Raw genomic sequence first — 22,003 nt, 5'->3', positions numbered from 1 at the left:
TCTTCAAGTTCTGCTTCTGTAAGCAAAGAATCTACTTAAAAATCTCAAATTACCATATTGAAGTACGCAGTTGTTCATAACATTTAACAGGAGATACAGACTGATCATAAACTTTAACCTTCATTCATCAACACATACACATAGGTCAATACCCAAATTTAATATGTTTACAAAAGTGATATATGCACCTGTGTACCACCATAATCCCAGGATTACTTCCCTAAACATAATTTGCATTTAGTTTTCTAAGAAACAGGAAAACAATTTTGCTGCAGAATGCCATTAAGCCCCAAGAATCTGCTAGGAGACTGCTGAACCAGAGGAGGCTGTGAGTATCTGGAATAGTTCCAAATGCAGAAGCAAAGTAGTTCTGTGCACATCTCTGCAATAAGAAAACAGCAGCCTGGGCACAAACTCAGATAGTTATATTACAATCTGAAAACAGCAAAAGGTAGTCAGAGTTATTCAGAAGGGCAGCATGTTTTTGGAAGCACAGGTCTCAAAAATAGTTGCCACATGGCCACAAGGAATTGTTTGAAAAACACCCAGTGCTATTATTATTATATGGCTGCATCACTACTGTACCACAAGAACTGTCTATACATTTAACAGTGATGATGAAAACATCAAAAATATACTTGTGAAGGGTAAGAAGTAATGATACAGTGAGGAATGACTTGAAAAAGTAATAGGACACCACTACTCATCTGCCAGAAATTAAGTTTTTGATTCATAGCACTAAACCAAAGTGACAATTTAGTGCCAATCCTGTTTCTAGAAATTTTTTGTTCTGTATTTTTATTTACATTCCAGAAACAAATCATTGGACAGGAAAGCCTGGAAACAGTAGATTTCTAAGCTGGGGGCAAGAAACATTACTTACTTATCACTATTAATTTGCTTTGCATTTGCATGAAAAAGGGTATATGTGAATTACAGAGAACATGGAGGGCAGAACAAACCCCAGAACAGTCCTTTTCCTCCCACCCACCTCCATCTTTTAAAGTGCGAGAGCTAAAACTTAACATAGCAACTCAGTACAGTTCACGTAACTGGATAGTGCCAGGGTATCACTTGTGGCATCAAAGAGATAGAAACAGTGTAGAAAGTAACAAATACCATTAACAAAAAGTTAATACAGTGTTAAACACAGTGCAAAAAGCACAGACACCATCAGTATTAAGTTACATTCACAGAAACGAGAACTCTTGTTGATATTTGAAAGTTCTTTTGGAAGTTCTCTGGCATATAAGAGTTACTGGAACTTGTCTTTCAGCAATGTTTTGTGTTTATCTCCATTTTACACCACATTTGTACTTGGTTTACTGATCCTCTTCAAAGGGGAATGCATGCAGATCTAAACCACGATGATTTAGTAATACCAAAAACGATTTACAGACAGTCTACACAGTCTCACTTACATGATCGCTCTATATAAGAAAAGCAGTACCTATTAATTGTGTCACCATATGTTGCTCTAATAAGTTGTTGAAGCAAATTTTTTATATTTCTTCTTAACCACTGATTTCTTTCCTTTAAATCAAAGACTTCATCCATAAGGAGGAGCATTACTCTCAGTGGAATATTGTCATCCACCTGATCAAGTGATAAGAAGTATAATCAGTAAATTTTTATTTCAGTTCAAGAAAGCTACAGTTTTAGTAGCTACTTCACAGGTTAAATGCTTCAGTATAAGCAGAACAATGACAGAAACATGTTGCTCTGTACTTTACTGTAATACAAAATCTTCTCTAAATCTTCTATAATGTCACTAACAGTGAAGACAGATTGAAAATTAAAGATAAACTAGGCTTAAATACATTGAATTTTTAAAAGAAGATAAAAAGAAACAGTTATTTCAAAGTTGAACAAAGCTAATACAAGCAAGTATGTCCTAAAGAGAGAGCTTGTCCCTGACCTCTTCCTTTGGTAGCTGTGCTTCCAACTGCCTAACATGAAAACTCTGGAAGGAGCTTTTCTTTGGCATCTTTTTGTTATAGATGCATAGCACCAAATTCAGAACCTTCTAAGAACAATGACACCTCACTGCAATGAACTGCCTTTTATTTAAATACCGTTCTAACCTACATGGCTATTAAGTGCTTTTATGCTTGCAGATTAAGAAAAGCATCATAATTTTATTATTTAATAGAAGATGTTACACAGATTGGCTTGCAAAAAACATCTTTTATGGAAATCCTAAAACAGAGGATTCAATAACTATGTAAAGATTTTAAAGATGGATGGCATACACTTGCAGTAGCTTCAATATTTTTTCAAATATTAAAATTTGAGGGACAGTTTACTAAATTCTGTAGTATGAAAGCATTAGATTTTAATGTTAGTTGTTATTAATGTTTTCCTTAAAGAAACAACAGCAGCTTGTCATGGCCTGCTTATATGCGAAAATACAAGCCTACGTATTGTTAAGCTATTGCACAAAAAGACAGCATTTAGAGTTACAGTTGTATTGCACAAGAGAACACAAATATTTACCTCAAATACAACAAATTAATTTGATTTTGACTGATTCATTATTTGAACTTCATATTATTAAAACTTTATAGACTAATAAACTAGAATTAAAACCTTACTATATCCTCAGCAAAATTTATTTAAAGACTCAATTCAATTTCTCTGCTTTTTTTTTTTTTAATTAGGATTTTTACATTCTAAGCACAATGTTAAGAATTTTGTTTTGTATTTGAAATGTGATACAGCTCTACCTGAAAGAGTAGTAGTTTATTTTATTGTTAATCCTACACTGGAAGAAGTAGCAAGATCTCACAGCTATGTGGACATTTTTTTGGTGGACTACACAAGTACATCTTCACAGACAACTGGAACACAGACAGTGGATTCATAATACAGCTGGAGATTCTGTAGATCCATGCCTCACTTTTACAGTACTGTTTCTCCACGAAAAATTCTATTCAAAAATTTTTTGTCTGATTGGGAGACTATAAGTTGTGAACAATGTATCTTAAAAGAGCAGTTGACAGGTTTTAAAACATTTGAAATCTGTCTTTCAGAAACACCTGGTATGTTAACTTAGAAGCTATCAAGAATTGTAGCTTCTATTCATTTTACAGAAGATCAATGCAATATTTGCAGAGAAGTTGCTCATATACTTAAATGATATGATTTTGGTTTGCCTGGGCAAAACAGAAGCCTCAGGAATATCAGATACACATTTGAAATTAGAAATTTACAGATACAGTCTGATATAGCAAAAAATAATCGTGAAAAAGAAAACCCAGAAGAACTCAAGGCTATGTTATTTGAGCAGAAATACATCCACCAAGCCATCACAGCAGTTATGCACAGGAAGACAAACTGGATTGCTTTGATGTGACCAAAATGCCCGAAACATGAAGGGCAGAGCAGGTGCAGATTTATGGCCATAGCAAATTGCATATAATCACTGGTAATCTTATGGCCTTTCTGTCCTACTTACAGATAAAAGTTTTTTTCCAATTGTTTTCACATATATGATCAATGTTTCAATCAACACAATAGCAAAATACCATAGGTTATGGTAACATCAACAGCTTAAACTTCACTTTCAAGTTTCTAATATTACTACTTTATACATTTTCAGTATCCACATACTAAAAGTTTATTATTTAGGAAAACATTCTGAAGGTTTTCTTCCATAAAAACATAGCAAGCACTACTTCTGATCCATTAAACAAATGCCCCTTAAAAGGTCACATTAGAAATCAGAATCCATGAAATGCCAAGCTAGTGGTCTGATCCCATACTATCTTCAAACAGACAGAAATTGGAGGGAGGAGGGGAAAAAACCCCAACAAACCAACCCTCACCCACAAAACACAGAAGCAATACCATGTATACTCAAGTTATTCCATTGTTGTGCAAACCATTTTAGTAATAATAAAGATTAAATTTTAGAAGGAAGCATATGTTTCTTTTTAAAAACTTAAGAACGGTTTTTAAGTGTCTGGTATAATATCAGAAACCAATAAATACGTAGTTTAGCATAAAGTAACAACTCATTAATTTGGTTTTAGAGGAGTCCACTTTGAAAGGACAAATGTCAGACTCACATTGTCATCAATTGGTGCTGCAACACGGCAATGGTCAGGATCTGAATAGGTCTTCTGGATCAAAGGAGGCACCTACAATGAAAAAAGGTAATGTTTATGAAGTAAAAAATACTTTAGAATACCAATAGATCAGATCAATTTTCATAATCAATTTGGTTATGAAAATGAAAACCAAATATTTGGTCAAGTCAGTTGCATGCTACTGCAGACAAACACACAGTAGTCCTTTCACCTTTCAACAAATCAAGCCTGTAGGTATTCTCCTACAGCTATCAAAGTTATCAACACCTTTAAGGTAATCCACATGTATTTGCTCAAGTGCCTAATGTTTGAACTGCAAAACACCTCTTGATCTTAAAAACACCTCTGGGTCTTAAGTCCTGCCCAGTCACGGACTTCCCTGAGAATATAAACTGCACATACATTGTTAGTCACACACCAGGGCAATCACCAGCAATGACAAAGTTCAGAGCCAATCATTTTATCTCACAAGTAATGAAAAAAACCAAACAAAACCCCTCTGCCCCTTTCATGGTTTAAGGGTTAACTCATCTTGGTTGCTGCTCTATATCTGCCACATATAACTGTTTTGGTAACACAAAACAGAACAATCCCTGATCACAGACCTTACAGCTACACACACAAAGAGGAGGGCAAGGGAAAGGAAGGTAAAATGGACATATCAGGAAGATTACTACTTTCATAAGACTTCTAGATAGCATGCCCTGCTACCATTCCTCACCTCCAAGGTATTACATTTTAGGAATAGAAGAGATGAGGAAAGATGGCAGGAAAGACAGAAAGAAAATGTAATTAAAAACAGAATTCAGCAAGGAATAAGCAGAAGAGAAGCTATCTCCTTATTCTAAGTTTCATAATATATGGGGTTTTTTTTCCCCTAGTGAAAGCAGCAGATGCAGCAAACTATCTTTATGAGAATGGGTGGTAAAAAAATAAGAAAATCAGTGACTCATTCTTCAAGTGGCTGCACTGAATTAAGTGAAGAAGGACTGCTGTAACAGACTGTGGATACCATCTTAATGTGTTACTTAATAGCACAGGTAACTCCATGCTTGTGCTATAATGACCGCTGAACAGTTTTAAAAGGGTATAGCTATAAACCAGATTGCTTTCCTGTCTAATGACTTAACTCTTCGTTATAGTATACAACATAAATTTAAGTGAGTTGATAGCTAATCTCCTATTAATTCAGTAGTATGCATTAACTGCCAAATATTTTCTTACCTTGAAAAATGATTGCTTTATGTCTTGTCCCAATCTCTCTGACATTTTACCCATGTTGTCTGACATTTTAGTCATTCCCTCTGCCAGGCTGTCAGGGAGAGACTTGACTGCATTTGATACATTTCTCATAGAGTTACGCAGTGGGTTTACAAATGTGTCCATCTGAAGGGGAAGATGTTTAACCAGAATTGTATAATCTATGAGGACACCAGTATGTTAATACACTATGAGAGGTATCACACTGTTCCAGAGGACAATAATATAAAGAAAAACTCAAATTGCTTAACTCCATTACAGAATGCAGAGTAAAGTTTTAGCTTCGCTTTCATTTATATTTCTCATTCCTTACAGCCCTACTGTAACTATTTACATCTTTCAGCAGATCTTTTTTCTGAGTCATTTCCATTTCCCATCTCTCAAATTTGCTTAGCTTGAATTTATTTTCCTTTTCTTCTCCATTCAATGCCATTTCTCCCTTCCAAGCTTCCTAATTCCAGATGTTTCACTTCTGCTTTCAACTCTTCCATCTTTGAAATATGCCTCTTTTGAACAGCACTGGAGTAATATGCTTTAATATCAAGGCAAGTATAATTAAAAACATAAAATAGTTCCATAGGAATTGTAACAATTTTTCTTTCAGTGTATACTCTAAATTCAGTCCAAACAAAGGCACAAACACTAGTGTGATGCCCACGAAGCACCTGATAAGCTGGAAATCAAATCTTACACCTTGAAGAAATATTTAACTGTTTCACTGCTAAATATTTAAGGAACATAGGCAGAACAACAATACAGTTGAAGATGCTTTTTATATCAAAATCACTAGAAGTTTAGAAATAGCTATATTTGCAAAGCAGATGCCCACACAAACTGGTCAACTGAACAATCACTTGTCTGAAGAGAGTTCTGGTGGCTTAAAAAGGATGCACAGCTCAGAGCTCAATTTGACCAATGACTGGTTACAACGGCTAAATACGTAACAGCTGCTTTTGAAGGAAAATGCATTTCATCTTTTGGGCTGAAGAGTGGAGAGCATGGTAACAGTAGCAAATACAGAGTAAAGAACTGAAAAAAGAAATTAGCAGGAATGAGACTACAAAAAAAAATCACAGATGTCTGACAGAAAGTAACTTTCAATGAACACACTTTTCAAGTAGTCTTGGTGCAATACACTGTCTGATTTCAAAATCTGATTTCCTTGTCATACAAATAAATGTACCCGTTATAAAAATGGTAAATTTTGGTTCTATATGTCCCCACATATTTTGCCACGCAAAGTATTAAAGCAACTCACTTGTAAGTTGTTTTGAAAGTGCTACATAGCTGCTCAATATCAGTTCAACATCTCTGTTTAAGGAAATCATTGCACTAATGAACGCTCTAAAGTTCCACCGACAGTGCAAAATATTCTTACCTTCCGTGCAAAATCCCCCTTCCCTTTGCTGTATGCTTTATTCTCCAGGAAGTCATACACATAATGGGCTAAAGCTGGAGAAGCCTTCATCATTTCAGGATTTAACAAGAGCTGAATAAAATAATTTTTAAAAGATGCTTTTTAATAAATAATGAAAAAGCCGTACCATTCAGCTGAGTAGAAGTTTACCATGCACAAAGACACTACATCTTGCAATGTATTTTCTCATTCATTCTCTCAATTTTATTCTAACATTACACTATTCTGAAGATGGAAACAACATACTTCTTGTTAATTCCCATAATTTTGACTAGTATATTATAGCATCTCACAGAAAAATACGCAACTTTATGACCACTCAAATGGCTTCTAAAACTCCAAGAAAAAAAAAATAGCTGTGACTGAAAAAAATACTGCTATTAAAAACGGGGCATATATCTCACAAAGGAAAAAGTATTAGTGCTCTAAAACAGAATAATCAGATTTTACCATGTTTTATTCATCTTGATTTTTTATTGTTAACGTGTCTGTTGAGTTGCTCAACATATTTTAGTGATAAATGACCCGAAAGTCCCTCGAAGTAGGACAACTGAATTCCTTTAGTTGGGTTGATACAGGCCATATCTGAGTGGAGCAGCTGTGTGGTTGTGCTACACTGCTGGAGCAGGTGCCACACCAATCCTTATGCAACAGCACAAGAGAAAGTAACCACAAACATGAGTGTGACAGAAGAAAATTAAGTGGCATAGAGCTCAAAACCAACACAGCTGGAACCTCACCAGACCAGAGGATCTGGGACAGAACCAGCTGAGAATAAACCAAAACAGCAAAGAAAAGGCAAATTTATTAGATAATAGAAAGTTCTTATAGTATACTATTTAGGACTATATACCACCTAGAACAACTTTTTTTTTCCTGCTATCATGATCGCAAATTTCTGCCTCAGAAAAAGGAATTGCAACCTAGAACACAATCAGAAAAACCTAACAACTTACCTGCAAATATGCATTTAAATCTTTTTTCCTCTTTTCCAGAAATTCTCTGTCCATATTGTTAAATGTCTTTTTGCCAGGAAGTTTCAGTATATTTGCAAGGTTTTCAAACTAGAAAAAAGAAAATATTTTTTTGTTCTGTTTTCAAGAGAGTTTCAAATCACCATATAAGCTCAGAAATAATACTCATTATATTCAACTATTGTCATCTACCATGTAATACCTGACAAATAATTTCTGCATCAAGCTCAGAACTCAGATTCCTTGGAGAAACCAAAATGAAAGGTAGGCTGTCAAGAACAAATGCACGAAAATTCGCATGAGACTGTCAAGAGCAAAATTTAATTTCCGAACACACACGTGATAGTCACTTTCGAATACAGACTAATAGAGTGTGCAAATTATTCCTGTCATCACACAGCTCAAAAAGGTTTAGGCTCAAGATCTATGATTATTATTTGTGCAAACATTAGTAGGGTTATAAGACTACAGCAAGAGAACTTGCAAATCTTTCTAAAACATCTTCCCTTTCCTCTCCTGATCAAACCTACTGCGGAAGTGATACTTGTCAGAAACAATGTAATGAAAAAACAGTATTTTAAATATAAATACTATTTGAAGTAGTTATCTATTACATTACTGACTAAAGAAACTGCTGTGAATCTATTCCGTACTTTAAGGAAAAAAGTGCATACAGATACTATGCACAGCTAACTTGAATTCCATTTTGGATCAAGTACCTATTTTCTCTGAAAAAGATAAACAATAATCTCTGCCCTTCCTATTAATTTTAAATAAAAGATTCTAATTTTTACTCTTAACATGTCAATAAAAAGGTCTCAGACAAGCACACATGAAGGATGCTCAGTGTATCAGTGACATTCCTGTGCCCATAAACTCTGTAGGAATGTCTACTTTATTGTCAAAGCAAAATTGTTGAGAGTTTCTGAGATGCTACAATGAAGCACAGCCATTGCTTTACTTTTTGCAGTCTTAATGTTGGAGGATAATGTTTCCATCTTCTGCAAATTCAAGAACTCAGATTTAGCAATAAGAAATTTCTGAGCTTTCATATTTTGAAAATTTCTGCTTCTGCCATTTTTTTCTAGTCATTTACTGGTAGGTCAGTTTTAAATGACTGCCCCGTATCAGCAGAATATTAACTCACCATAAGGTCAGGGAAGCTATACCTGTTTCAACAGGTCAGGGATTCTTCAAATCAGTGAATTAATTTAAAAAAAATCCATTTGAAGAAGAGTTCAAAAATTGGTATTTCAAATTTAATGACAGCTCACTAAGATAATCAGAAATTCACAGGAAAGTCAAAATTTGTTTATAATTAACCCAAATATTCAACACAATGTTTGCTTTTTTAATAGAGCCTTTACCATTTTTATTACTGTTGTGACTTTACAATGCTAACCTACTTGCACAGAATTTATTCTTTAGGCCCCTCTATTAATAACAGGGTAAAGGGATGTAATCCAACACTTCTGACTAGTTCAAAGGTTACGCAGTCAAATCTGACTTCTCCAAAGGCTTGGGTTTAAAAGTGTTTCACCCTCCTCTTTTAAAAGCACTGCGTTTTCGACACTTTTTCATGTCAGCAGGTTCTACTTTGTACCAGCTGGTGAATTACAAGTCTCTATTTTTTCTTCTTTCATTTTAGGAGGTTTAAAAGTCTGAGAACACAAGAACAGCAATAAAAGGCAGATTGTCTAGCAATACACTGAACTGCCAACAGCTGTCCCTTCTGAGACCCCATCGATCCTTAACATTTCACTTAAAACCGAAATACCCATTTCCCAAGATCAGTTTTTATTTCTTAATCTCTGTGACAAATATAACAAATGAAATATGCCACTGTTTGAGACCAATAGCACTTCCATACAAACATTTTAAAGTAAAATTAAGCAAAGGGGAGGGTGGGGGGAAAAGCTTTCTAAGTTCCATTTCCTTTTGTTAGAGCAATTATATAGCCATCAGATACCAAACTATATAAATGTGCACCTGTAAACTGCTCAGTACAAATAATGTATAAATGGTTAAAGAAGTACACTTTAATGGAAAATAATGTAGTGTTGTAACTGCATATCTTAAGTCACTTTGAGAAAGCCAATGCTCATGCCATATCATCACACAGAAAAAGCAGTTTTCAAAGAAACCTTAGAATATTTTTGTGAGATTAATTACCTGTTCAGTGATCCTCATGTGGAAGTCATGGAAGTCACTGTAGCGTCGATATGTCTTCCATGTCTCTTCACTGTTTGGACTTCGCCGATGGACTGTGATAGCATACAGGGCGTATGTCTTGCCATGGTCATTACACACTCCTGCCACAGCATATGGGTCATAGTCAGCATAGACTAGTAGTTTAAAAACAAAAATAAAAAAAGGAACAAACAGAAAGAAGGAAGACGAAAGGACACAAACGTGAAGTGAAGAAATGTCTGGAATGACAGACCTGAGAGACAAAAATGGACATGCAAACAGAAGAGTAACCCATCCCTTTATCCAAAACACTGTATAGCTGATACCCTCCAGAAACTTATTATGTAAACTTAAATATAGCGACTAAGGAGCCTTAAAGTTAGACAAGTTTCACAGACATTCAAAAGAAAAAAAGAATAAGAAAAGACTTCAACTTAAGAACAGTGAGTAAATATCGTAAGAGAAATTTAACCTAAAGAACTCAAGATATGAGTGGAAGACAACTGTGAAACCAGAAGAAATTCCAGTCTGCAAAGTACTCTAACCATATTGCAAAAGTTTGTCCATCTAGAAATCTGTAAATACAAAAGGCAGTGCTAGCAAGCTGTAAGCATTGTTTTGTTATTAACATCTGCAGTTTGTCAGTAACTATAAGATAAAAAATATCACCCACACTATTTAAGTCAACAGAAACTATGTATACACACACGTGTATGTATTCTGTATGTGTGTGTACATATATATAATATACTCTCTGTGTGTACACACACATTTCATGAAGTCAATTTATAAATGGAAGGAACACATATGGAAGATAACATAATTACCTTAAATAGAAAAAACCCCATTTTTGTTCTCCACTGAATATTTAAGTTATGTCATTATTTTCCAAATTATTTTTCAACACAAGACAAGGTGAATTCTCAAAGATTATGAAGGGATCTTGTATACACCCCACAAGCACAGTAAGGGGTAGTAATCGGCAGAAGAAAGGAGCCTGTACACAGATACAAGATGCACCTACTGACTGTAACATCCAGAAAGAAGTGACTTGTATTTCTTGTTCAAACATGAGGTGAAGAGGAAGATGATGTCCATTTTAATCTTACAATATGAACGTGTATGTATCCCCTGGTTCAACTGGAGTATTATGGATTCACAGAGTCAAGCTGACAGTTATCAATACACGCTAATATCAAGATTATAAACTTAACATAATTTGTGATTCTTACCTTTTATCTTAGATCAAAACAATGAAAATTCTAAGTTCAATTCAGAAAAAAGTATCACATGCCATTTTAACAAAAAAGCAAAATTGTGATTCTTAACTTTTAAATTTTTCCCCTTCTCTGAGAACTGACTATATGAGACTTGGATTGCACCATGCTCTCCTACTGGATTGCAGTAACAGAGTTTTTAATTAAAATGTCAAGTAGTTGAATTCTTGCTCACAGCTCATGTGTCTGCTATACAAATGCATAGATTTAGAAGTCTATTGCATAGTAAAATCTACCAAAAAGAGTATCTGAAGATCAATTCATAATTTAATTACCCAGTGCAATCTCATCTAACTAGAATATTTGCAAATAATATTTGAGAAGTTTTGTTACTTACTTTCACACAATAAAAATTTTAAATTTATCAACAGGCAAACTTTTTTTAAAAGATAACCAAAAAAAGCCACCACTGTAAAGACTAAAGTCACTACCTTTAATTAAGCTAAGTTAGTAAGGAAGCACAAAACATAGGGGAAAATATTGTAGTAAGAGAAGTAAACAGTCAAGAATTAGAATTGTGTAACTAAAGAGATGGCTTTCAGAATTTGTTCTTTAAATAATTGTTAAAATAAATGCTACTCAACATTTAAGTTTAATGAATGATTTTCCAGAGAGAGAAAAAGTAATAATACCATAAACAACAAAAATTAAATCACATTTTAAGTACAGATATATAGTCTATGAGCTACAGCACCAATTCTGTACGGATTTTCACTGCAAGGACTTCATGGGAAATATGAATTAAAATGTTTTATGAGGTCAAAAAAAATACGAAAGTACTAGGATTTCAATGGCCTGTAATATTAAAAATTCAAAATAAATGGTGAAAAACAAGTAAGCAGCCATCATAACAGATTGACTTACCAGTATCCGAGATGTATGCATGGAGTTGAACTGTCTCATCAGAAGGGACATTTGAAAGGTCATCTAAGGACTGCAGGGCGGGGGAGAGAGGGGAGAAGGAAGAAATGGGCAAGAGAGACTAAGATCACAGATACATCTGAGAGATTCTTTTTGATTTATCTACTTCACTTTCAGACTTTCAGTTCACTACAGTAGAATAGCTTAATGCACTGTAACAATGCAAATAAGTGTTTGTACTGATTACTAAAGCCTTTCTTTTACAGAGTGTAGAGCCCTTCATTTCCCCTACCAGTTTCACATAATTTTGTAATCACTAACATATTTGCTGCTTTAATTTTATATCTCAACTCTAATAGAAGTACAGCTACAAATAGTCTTTTACTGTGCATTTTAAATAAACAAAAAACCCCCGAACAACTGTGGATACAGATGTTGTGTAACAGATCTTTTGGGTTTATCTTTATACCATCCTGTTTCCTTTCAACTGACTTTAAACTTAAAGCACTACACGAAAGTTACAGGGCAGTAAAACCTGAATAATTTCTCTGCTGTATAAAAGAAACAGCAAGCACTTTTCTCAGAAATGTTTTGTGTCAAAAAATGAACAGATACATCCTCAGCTGGCTGATGCCCTGTCCCCCTGTTCAATAATTATCGGGATCAAAAGAAGCTTTTAGAGAAGCTTTGCTACTATTCAAAATTAATACATCTGACTACTAGGACGTAACATAAGAAAGCTTTGTAAGATTGTTGGATGAAAAACTTGGATATACAACTGAAAGAAATAGAGGATGGGCCACTACACATGTGATCCTAATATTAAATTACCCGGTTACAAAAAAGGATGGAACTACTTAAGTAGAACTCATAGGCACTGAGATCCCAGCTACTTTACATATTTTTACCCCCAAATTCCAAAATTCTTCAAAGATAAACATACAGAATAAATATGCAGCTATTGGCTATCTTTTATAATTTAACCAAGCCAGTTTAATAGTGAGTTGCCATAAAAAGTTACCTAGAACGGGACCTACTAGGTAGCAGTGCCATACCTGTGTCAAACTAAAACCTCAATATACATCAATCAAGTTTCTAAACTCCCGTTTTCTTAAACATAAACCAATCTTATGTTATTACCATCAAAATACAGGTTGGACTTGAAAACGTAAATTATTTAAAGACTGCTCTTGCCCCTTCATCTGAACCTTTATCGTCTCCATGATATCCCAACATAATACTCCACTCCTTCCTTCTCAAGCTCTCTAGAGGGAATGGCTCTTCTCTGTCTCAACCACCTTAGTCTCTGCCTAAATATCCACTATGGAAGCCAAGGGAAATAGTATTTCTGTTATAAAGTCTAGATACTGAATAAATGGCATCATTAAAAAGGTCTGAACACATTAACTATGCTTTAACATGTAACAAGTCTCCTAAAAATCTTATGATACAGCTTGCAGACTTACAGTACAAAAGTCCCAGATTGAAAAAAAAAAATAGAATTTTCCGTCTGGGAAATCTGTTTTGCCACTGCATGCTACAGTGCTAAAAGTTCATGTCTGTTCAATGGTAGAACAGATGAATTCATGTAAAAATATTCTGAGAGCAGACGACATCTTTACCTCAAGAGTTTCCTAATCTATAAATTACTAGATGCTGGACAGTATCACCGTAAAGTAGGACCATAGGTGGACTGTTCGTATAATCTTCACTAGACACTTGCTTTTGTCATTGTTGGATATAGGGCTAGACTTTCTATGACCTAATCCATTCTTAAGCAAGTCACCACTGGACAGCAATAACCCTGTAAAGTGTCCTCTATACTGCCGTGTCCAAATTTAGGAGCAGGATATCACCTGAGACTGATGTATGGCAGCCACTTGTGGTAGCTTGGATAAGTACATGATACTCAGAGCTCTGCGATTTTATTATCATTAAGATGGAAAGGATGTTATTAAAGACGACAAGTACTAGTCAACTACTCTAGCAATTTGTTTGCTATGAAATACTGACATTAAGGTGCTGTCAGACTTTTTAAAAGACATCATTATTTCTTGTTTTCCTCCCCCCCTCCATTGCCACTCTTGACAGTTCAGTTTTCTTCTTGATAACTGAATGGGGTTCATGCTGACATATACTAATGACTGCCAGAAGTTCAACTCAGCCATTTCTGCCGCTATTCAAGGTCTTGGATATGTAACACCTGTGTAACTCCTTCTGTTTACTCAATGCAGAAGTAATGCATAAAGCTCACATTATGGATCCATTTAGATGAAATCTGCAAGTCTATAAATATTCACAATAGTTTTATACCCCCAAAATATGCCCTAGTGGTTTAATATAGTAGATTAACATGTCAAATTAAAAGGCAGAAATTAAGAAGATACTTTTGTAAAATAACTTTTCCTGAAAACAGTTTTGAGCCTCTCTTCCAAGTCTTAAAATATATTCTTACAGTGGAAGTATAAACTGCAGGTGATGTATTTTGTAACAGAAGCCTCAGGATACACTCAACTCTTGTGTCAAGGCACTATACAGCAACAATTAATACAAGTAAATGAAATGGCTGAGAGTTGAACAGATAACAGAAGAGACAGCTTGTATTATGACCTTGTATCTTTGACATTAGGTATATTCACAAGAACATAATTAAAAAGCAAAAATATCACACCACAACCCAATCTTATTTAATACATTGTCATTAGCTAAAGTACAGAAATTCCCTGACCTTTGAAGGGTCTATTCTCCTTCATGTAACTGACTAACACAAGGGAGCTAAACTATGTGTACAGAAATTTACTCTTGACATGGAATTCAGCCAGGATAAACTAATCTACCAGTATTCAAACACCTGTAAAAGCACTGAAAACCCCAAACAATATGGACTACAGAAAGTAAAAGTTCTTCTGCATAAATAGAGCTTCATTACACATTTCTGCTAGAATGTTCTTCACTTTTTATAGAAATAAGAAATGTAGTATTCTGCAAATACCCTTTTCACAACAAAAACAAAATCAAGACTTTGAATTGTCCCACACAAATATCTATTTGTATTGTAACAGTGCTTGATAAAGGCATTAAGACTTGCTAAGCTTAGTTTGGAAGCACCACATGAAACTAAGCAGCAGATAACCACTAGCCAGATAAGCCACTGCAATGACCAATCCCCATCCATAAAATATCATTCTGATAGGTCAGAACATTCTTGGGAAAAGTACCTGAGACATTTGAAAGATCTTTTTAAGAGATCAGTCAATTAAAAGAATCTCTTGTGAAATGTTACCAGGATATTTATAAAATATATGGCTACGTTAAGTTTTCCTTCTGCATCTAACAAGAGCTTGCGTAAACTGTATCAGCTGACCACCTCCCCTTTTCTTCATATTTCAAAATGTAAACCAAAAGGACAATAGGAAAAAAAAATAAATCTTAGCTTCAAAAAAACCCAAACAAACCAACTATACAAACAAACAATGCCCACAGAGAAACGTGTTTACATTTATGTTAAATGTATTCCTTTATAAAATAAACTCTACTCCTCTGCATGCAAGCATGATCTAACCAATGCACTGGAACTTCTAAGGAGCTACAGCATCTTCCAAGAATGAATTACAAGGGCCTATGAATCACATAAGCCAGGAAATTGCATGCAGATTGCAAACCTTTCTAAAACTGAAAGATTTGGAAAAATACTCTCATATGCCCAACTGAACCTTGCATACCTTGTGGCTCAGCTACACATAGTCTGAGGAACCAAGAGGGAGGGGAGGAAGTACATCAACAATTTTATGATTTTTTCTTTTTAAATAACTGTGATTTGATTTTCAGTTTAAAACATTTTAAACCTAGTAAGATCTATGTGGGACAGGTTATTTGGAAAAAGTCTGGTAGATATACACAGTTCTCTTAATACTTATGCAACCACTAGTACAAGCAGAAGCATATTTCAAATATTTAGGTACATTCATGTTACAAAGAAAAGGTTCTGACAAACTGACCCAATCAAGAATTTCTTAAAAAATACCAAAAATTGAACTTGAAACTGGTCAGATTAGAAAACACTCATATTCTGAATAAACTCCAGATACTTTTATGTTTCCATATCAATACCTAACTCAAAAAAAAATCAACAACCCACCCATAAAAAAAAAAAAATCAAATGCCTCATTTTACAGTCTATTTGAATTTCAAGAGATTTCAGTTTCAAAGGATTTGTTTTCATCTATTATCACCTAACTCCAAATTTATGACTACTTAAAAAAACAAACAGGGATAAGAGAAAGTATGTTTTGCATAAACTAAATATAGATTATTAGTGTTTCTGTGAGAAACAACGCAAAATTTCATTAAATACAGAGGAAAGTACAAAAGGAACAGTTTAATCTTGTAGATTAATTGATACCTTATATTTCAATTGACTCAATTTGATTCAAGAACTTTTTCAGAAATTAAACTGCAGCGAAGCAAAACCTCTAATGTATATCATTTGAACTGCTTTATAACACTTTCCCTACTGTTGGGGAGAAAAAAAAAAAATCATTTTTTAAAAAAATCCAAGCACTTACCAGATTTATGCTGCCAGTAGGAGACCCATTAAAAGATTCTATGAGCAGTTAGGAAGGGGAAAGTAAAAAACAGGTTAGAAAATTTTCTCCAATGTAGGGCCACACACAAGAAATAAAAATGCAAAGACAAAACATTTTGAAAAATCAGGGATAACTGTGGCATTGGGCAAAATGTTGCACCCAACTTCAAGTTTCCAATAAAGACACCTGAAGGAAAATGTATGTAAATTTATACAGCTATAGATATGAAATACATGCATTCCATTTTAAGGTTATATCACCACATGAAATTGCTTCATTAAGGAGTCAGTTTAATAGGTAAAGAATTTCTATTAGATCTGTACTTCAGTTAAGGACAAGAATGATTTTAATTGCTTTAAAAAGCCACATCTCCTATGTATTTTCAATTTCCATTTCTGGATGAAGAATATAGTTATATATTAAAACAACCCAACATGTTGAAAAACCTCAAATATTTTTTTAATAAAAAAAGAGAATGAAAGAGTCACATATTTGTTTTAGTGACATACCCGTTACCAAGACTTCACCAAAAAAATTTACATGAGGTTAATAAAATTACTACAGAAAAAAAATATTTCACTCCTGAAACAATTTACAAATAAGCACAAGGAGGAAACGTTAATTTAAAAATCTGAGATAATACAGAAACTTTTCTTATTTTTATTTTAAAACAAAAAAAGGATGGTCCCAGGAAGTCCCCCTTAGATATAGAGCTCACCTCCTTCACCATCATCTGATCCTCTGAAGCTAGGATCCTTCAGCATATCCAGCTCAGCTAACATACGCACATACAACACATTCTGTTTGAATGAAGGGTAGAATCTTTCATCTCGCAGCATCAATTCATACACCTTATTGAAATAAAAATGCCAACCTTAGAAATACTTCTTAGATTTTTTAATTAACCAGACAAGCTTTCATAAATTCTACTTAACCAACTTGTACCACTGCATTCTATTATGTGTCTATGGGTTTCCCTTAAAACCCTAATGAGTGTTTGGCAAATTTCAATTCAGACTTACTCTATACAGAAAAGTTATGAGAACTAATTGTGCTAGAAGTATAATACAGTCTCAGAAAATATCTCTCTAGTTAGAGACACATGCATGTGTAGGAAGGAAAGTAGCACATTAACTGTAAATGTTTCCTTCCTCTCCTCTTAACCCTTACAATTGCACTATAAACATATTAGGTCTTTATCCATTTCACAACAGGTTATCTCTGAGTCCTTCTTTGTTGGTAAACTATAAACATAGACCTGCAAACACTAAGGGAAAGAGGTGAGAAAAGGGAAAGGAAGGAAGGGAAGAAACCGTATACTACTTTCCTGAAAATTTCCAGTTCAGCCAATACAACCTTACCTCACAAAATTTTAACCACACCATTATCAAGAAGTTACCTATATAGCCTGTACAGTGACAGTATATATACATATACGCACATGTATCTATATGTAGTGGGAATGAATTCATAATGTTTGGATATTCATGTCAACTCTAGTACGTTTTAATGATGGTTTTCTTTTTCATGGAACACTTTGTACAAGTGCCATCACGTGGTAATAATGGAAAAAGATTTCATGCATATCTGAGGAAGTAAATTTCATTTCTAACACATGACAAATTCATGCTCTTCAGCAGAAATCACAAGCAAGACCCTTGTAACCTACTTTCAGCAATACAGATTTCACAAGCTGTTTTCATTATTTTTAAATGTGGGCCTTAAGTACCATAGAGTGATTCTAAGTTCTACAGCTCATATCACTAATTTTTAGTATGAATGAGAACATTAAGTTAATGACCTAAAATAAAAATCTCTCAGAGTAGGTATATAATTTACTGCCAGAATATTAATCATTCACCTTTTTTAAAAGAAAAAATTATATAAATTAGACTTGAGTGATAAAGTCTACATATGCAGGTAGTAAACAGACTGTTTTATCTTCAGTACTTGCTACTTCTGAGTGCTACACTGTGCAGGCTTGCAGAAACAGAACAGTCAAATTAACTTCCGGAAAGAGATTATATAATTTAATATGGTAACGTGTTTACATCCACCTTTGAAAAAGGGCTAAAATTGCACCAAAATTGTACCACTTAGTTATTCTATGCAGGCACTTTTCTTAAATCGGTGCATAAACACAACTAATAATCCCATAACTCTAAATTGTGCTTCAAAATTAATTTCATACAGCACACCCACTCTTTCAGTCTATTGCTTTGAAAACCATGGGCTATGTATGGCTAATCAGAAGTTGTCAATTTAGAGTATAATTTTTATTGAGTAAGAAAATGGTAAAATAGGTTTTAGGTTTCAGATATTTGAGATCTTTCCTCCTTTTTCAATGGCTGTAGTGACTTTTAATACTCTGTAGCATTAACAGTTCTTATGAAATACAGGATAAATACAGTATACCTTTCTCTGAATGTCATCGAAGATTTCAGGTGTTGGATCCTCATGGTTCAGTGTTTCTGCCAGTTTTGCTACTAAGTTGTCATCAATATTAACTCTCGGAGATGCCTGTCATACAGATCTAAATCAACTTCTGCAGCATAAAAATAAGCTTCTATTCTCACAAATAAAATCCAATACAATTCTGCAATTCTCAAGTACGCTAAATTTCTTCTTGATAACCACCTCTAGAACCATCTAGAACACGCAGCAGGAGTCAGATGCCCTCCTCCCCCCAAAATTAAGTTCAGAGTCTGTATTAAAACTCAGACGTTTCAGGATTAAATATGAAGAATTATCTCAAAAACAATTTATGCACATTATTTTGAAGCAGTCTCTAAACCAGATTTACTCAGACTTAAAAACAGATTTTATTTATTTATGAATAGAAAGATCTACATTCAGAAATTAAGAACAAGCCCTTAAAAGTAAACAGATGAAGTCCTGAAACGTCTGAGGAAAGGCTAACAGTTTGTCAGCTCTGCCAATTTCTGGAGAGATTACCAGTAATTGCAATCATGGTATCTTTTTATGCAGACTCTATTATAGTTAGTATGCTGGTAGCTGTATCAGCCATCAGATTCCCAGTGATTCCTTGGTATGACATATTTCAAACCACCGCCCATTAAGCATTCTTTTAGATAGGCCCAAATTCACTTTCCCCATTTTCTATTACAGGGAGCCAGCACGGAACCAGACCGAACATAGTTCACTTGACAGCATAGCTGGGAGGCTGAGTTTATCAGCTCTGGAACAGATCTACTGTTAGGTGGCTTCTGACTTCAAACTGGTGAGCATTCAGTCAGCTCAAAAACCCATCAGAGCAAGCTCTGTACAGACCACCATGCTGATAGACTATTGAGGTGAAAAACCAAAGTGAAAGAAATGATGCGGAAAGAGAAGCGTTAAAGGATATTTGAGGGATAATTTGTTGAGAGAAGCTTTGGAGTGAGTTGAGAGGCGATTTTTATGCATACACAAATTCCAAACATGCTTTGTTAACACAAGTTGGCAAGTGTTTTCTCTCACAGAAGATTCTGCTACAACAAAACTACTGGGAGCATCCAAGCTTAGCCTATTGGAAGATACCCAATGGCTATATTTGAGCCATTTACACAGAAAATTGTAGAGAGGCAAAGGAAGTTATGTTATTTGAAAACCCAATCCTAATCCAAGTTTGTACAAATACTGGGTTGCTTTTTTTTTTAAAAACATTTCTTCTTAAGGGGGGTGGGGGTGTAGGGCAGAGTAAAAGGGAGAGAAAAGGAAAAGGACAGCATACACAAAGGGACAGAATTTTTGTATTCTGTCTTCACATTTTTCTCTAGTTTTTCTTGATTCTAGAAAGTCAGCTTCTAAGGAACACATTCAGTGCATCTGGCATGATAGTCAGTGCCAGTACGAGACTTTTTAAATGGCGGGGGAAGAGGAAGACATTTTCTTACCTCTTCTCTCTCCTTACTGACATAAGGAGAGAGAAGATATACAAGTAATAGCTTAAACGTCAACTTGCAAACAGCTTGTGCCACATCACAGCCATTTCACATTAATCTAGTCATAACTACCAAAGAAGCATCTGTACAAAGAATAAATTCCAAACATTGCAGGAATAAGTTATTCCTACCTTTTCTGATAAATATTGCTCATAAACTCCAAATGCAGCTGCTCTTAATAGACCCTTGGTTTGATTAGTTTGATGTTTTCCATCTTTCTGCCGGCTTTGAAGTACCTCCAGCTGTTGCTGTGCCGTAACCCGGTATCCTTCCACTGTCATCCAGAAAAACAGATGTGCTTGGCCACCAGTCTGCTGCATGTAATCTACAGAAAAAAGCCACCACACAATCATAGTTACTATTCTGCATCTTAGAATAAGAATTCTTTATGATGTTAACTACATATGGAATTCCAGGATCTGGTTATACATCTGGAATATTTGTCATCTAGAGACAAAAAATAAGATGTACTATATACATATTGGTGATAATCAGTAAACAAAATTGTGAGCAAAATCTAGGAACGAAGCACTGAATCCTAAAATGCACATGTAAAAAGTGAATCCGTCAGTACTGTGTGGATGTCACAGGCTTGTACAGCATGATACAAGTTGAGAGGAAGGTCAAACTGGAATTCTAAATCACGTGCATAGAATCATAGATTCACTTAGGTTGAAAAAGACCTTTAAAATCAAGTCCAACTGTTAACACTGACAAGTCCACCACTCAACCATGTCCCTAAGTGCCACATCTACATGTCTTTTAAATACCTCCAGGGATGGCAACTCAAACACTTGAGGCCATTTCCCCTTGTCCTATCATTTACTACTTGAGAGAAGAGACCAACACCCACCTCGCTGCAACCTTCTTTCAGGTAGTGATAGAGGGCGATGAGGTCTCCCCTCAGCCTCCTCTTCTCCAGACTAAACAACCCCAGTTCCCTCAGCCGCTCCTCATAAGACTTGTGCTCTAGACCCTTCACCAGCTTTGTTGCTCTTCTTTGGACATGCTCCAGCACCTCAATGTCTGTCTTGTAGTGAGGGGCTCAAAACTGAACACAGTATTCAAGGTGTGGCCTCACCAGTGCCGAGTACAGGGGTAAGATCACTTCCCTGTCCCTGTTGGCCACCCCCTATTTCTGATACAAGCCAGGATGCTATTGGCCTTCTTGGCCACCTGGGCACACTGTCGGCTCATATTCAACCAGCTGTCAGCCAACACCCCCAGGTCCTTTTCCACTGGGCAGCTTTCCAGCCACTCTTCCCCAAGTCTGTAGCACTGCATGGGGTTATTGTGACCCAAGTGCAAGACCCAGCACTCAGCCTTGTTAAATCTTATACAATTGGCCCTGCCCCATCAATTCAGTCTGCCCGGATTCCTCCATAGAGCCTTCCTACCCTCAA

General features: G+C 35.1%; 1 protein-coding gene across 5 annotated transcripts in view; it reads right to left on the bottom strand.

Moving 5' to 3' along the window:
- The window catches only part of SNX13 (sorting nexin 13), a 73,659-nt gene that overhangs the window by 5,631 nt on the left and 46,025 nt on the right, over positions 1-22,003 (bottom strand). For 3 of the 5 annotated variants that reach the window (XM_074863330.1, XM_074863292.1, XM_074863320.1), the window contains 11 exons: positions 20,732-20,925; positions 19,072-19,176; positions 17,375-17,507; positions 16,636-16,673; positions 12,074-12,143; positions 9,915-10,087; positions 7,725-7,832; positions 6,730-6,840; positions 5,316-5,477; positions 4,071-4,142; positions 1,451-1,596 (listed from right to left, as the gene is read on the bottom strand). In XM_074863330.1, coding sequence (XP_074719431.1) covers positions 1,451-1,596; positions 4,071-4,142; positions 5,316-5,477; positions 6,730-6,840; positions 7,725-7,832; positions 9,915-10,087; positions 12,074-12,143; positions 16,636-16,673; positions 17,375-17,507; positions 19,072-19,176; positions 20,732-20,925 — 1,312 coding nt within the window. The remainder of the gene's footprint in view (positions 1-1,450; positions 1,597-4,070; positions 4,143-5,315; positions 5,478-6,729; positions 6,841-7,724; positions 7,833-9,914; positions 10,088-12,073; positions 12,144-16,635; positions 16,674-17,374; positions 17,508-19,071; positions 19,177-20,731; positions 20,926-22,003) is intronic. The other 2 variants (XM_074863302.1, XM_074863311.1) reach the window with 2 other exon arrangements.

The sequence above is a fragment of the Strix uralensis genome, chromosome 1, assembly GCF_047716275.1.
Source record: "Strix uralensis isolate ZFMK-TIS-50842 chromosome 1, bStrUra1, whole genome shotgun sequence".
Lineage (NCBI taxonomy): Eukaryota > Metazoa > Chordata > Aves > Strigiformes > Strigidae > Strix > Strix uralensis.
This window is presented reverse-complemented; position numbering and strand designations above follow the sequence as displayed.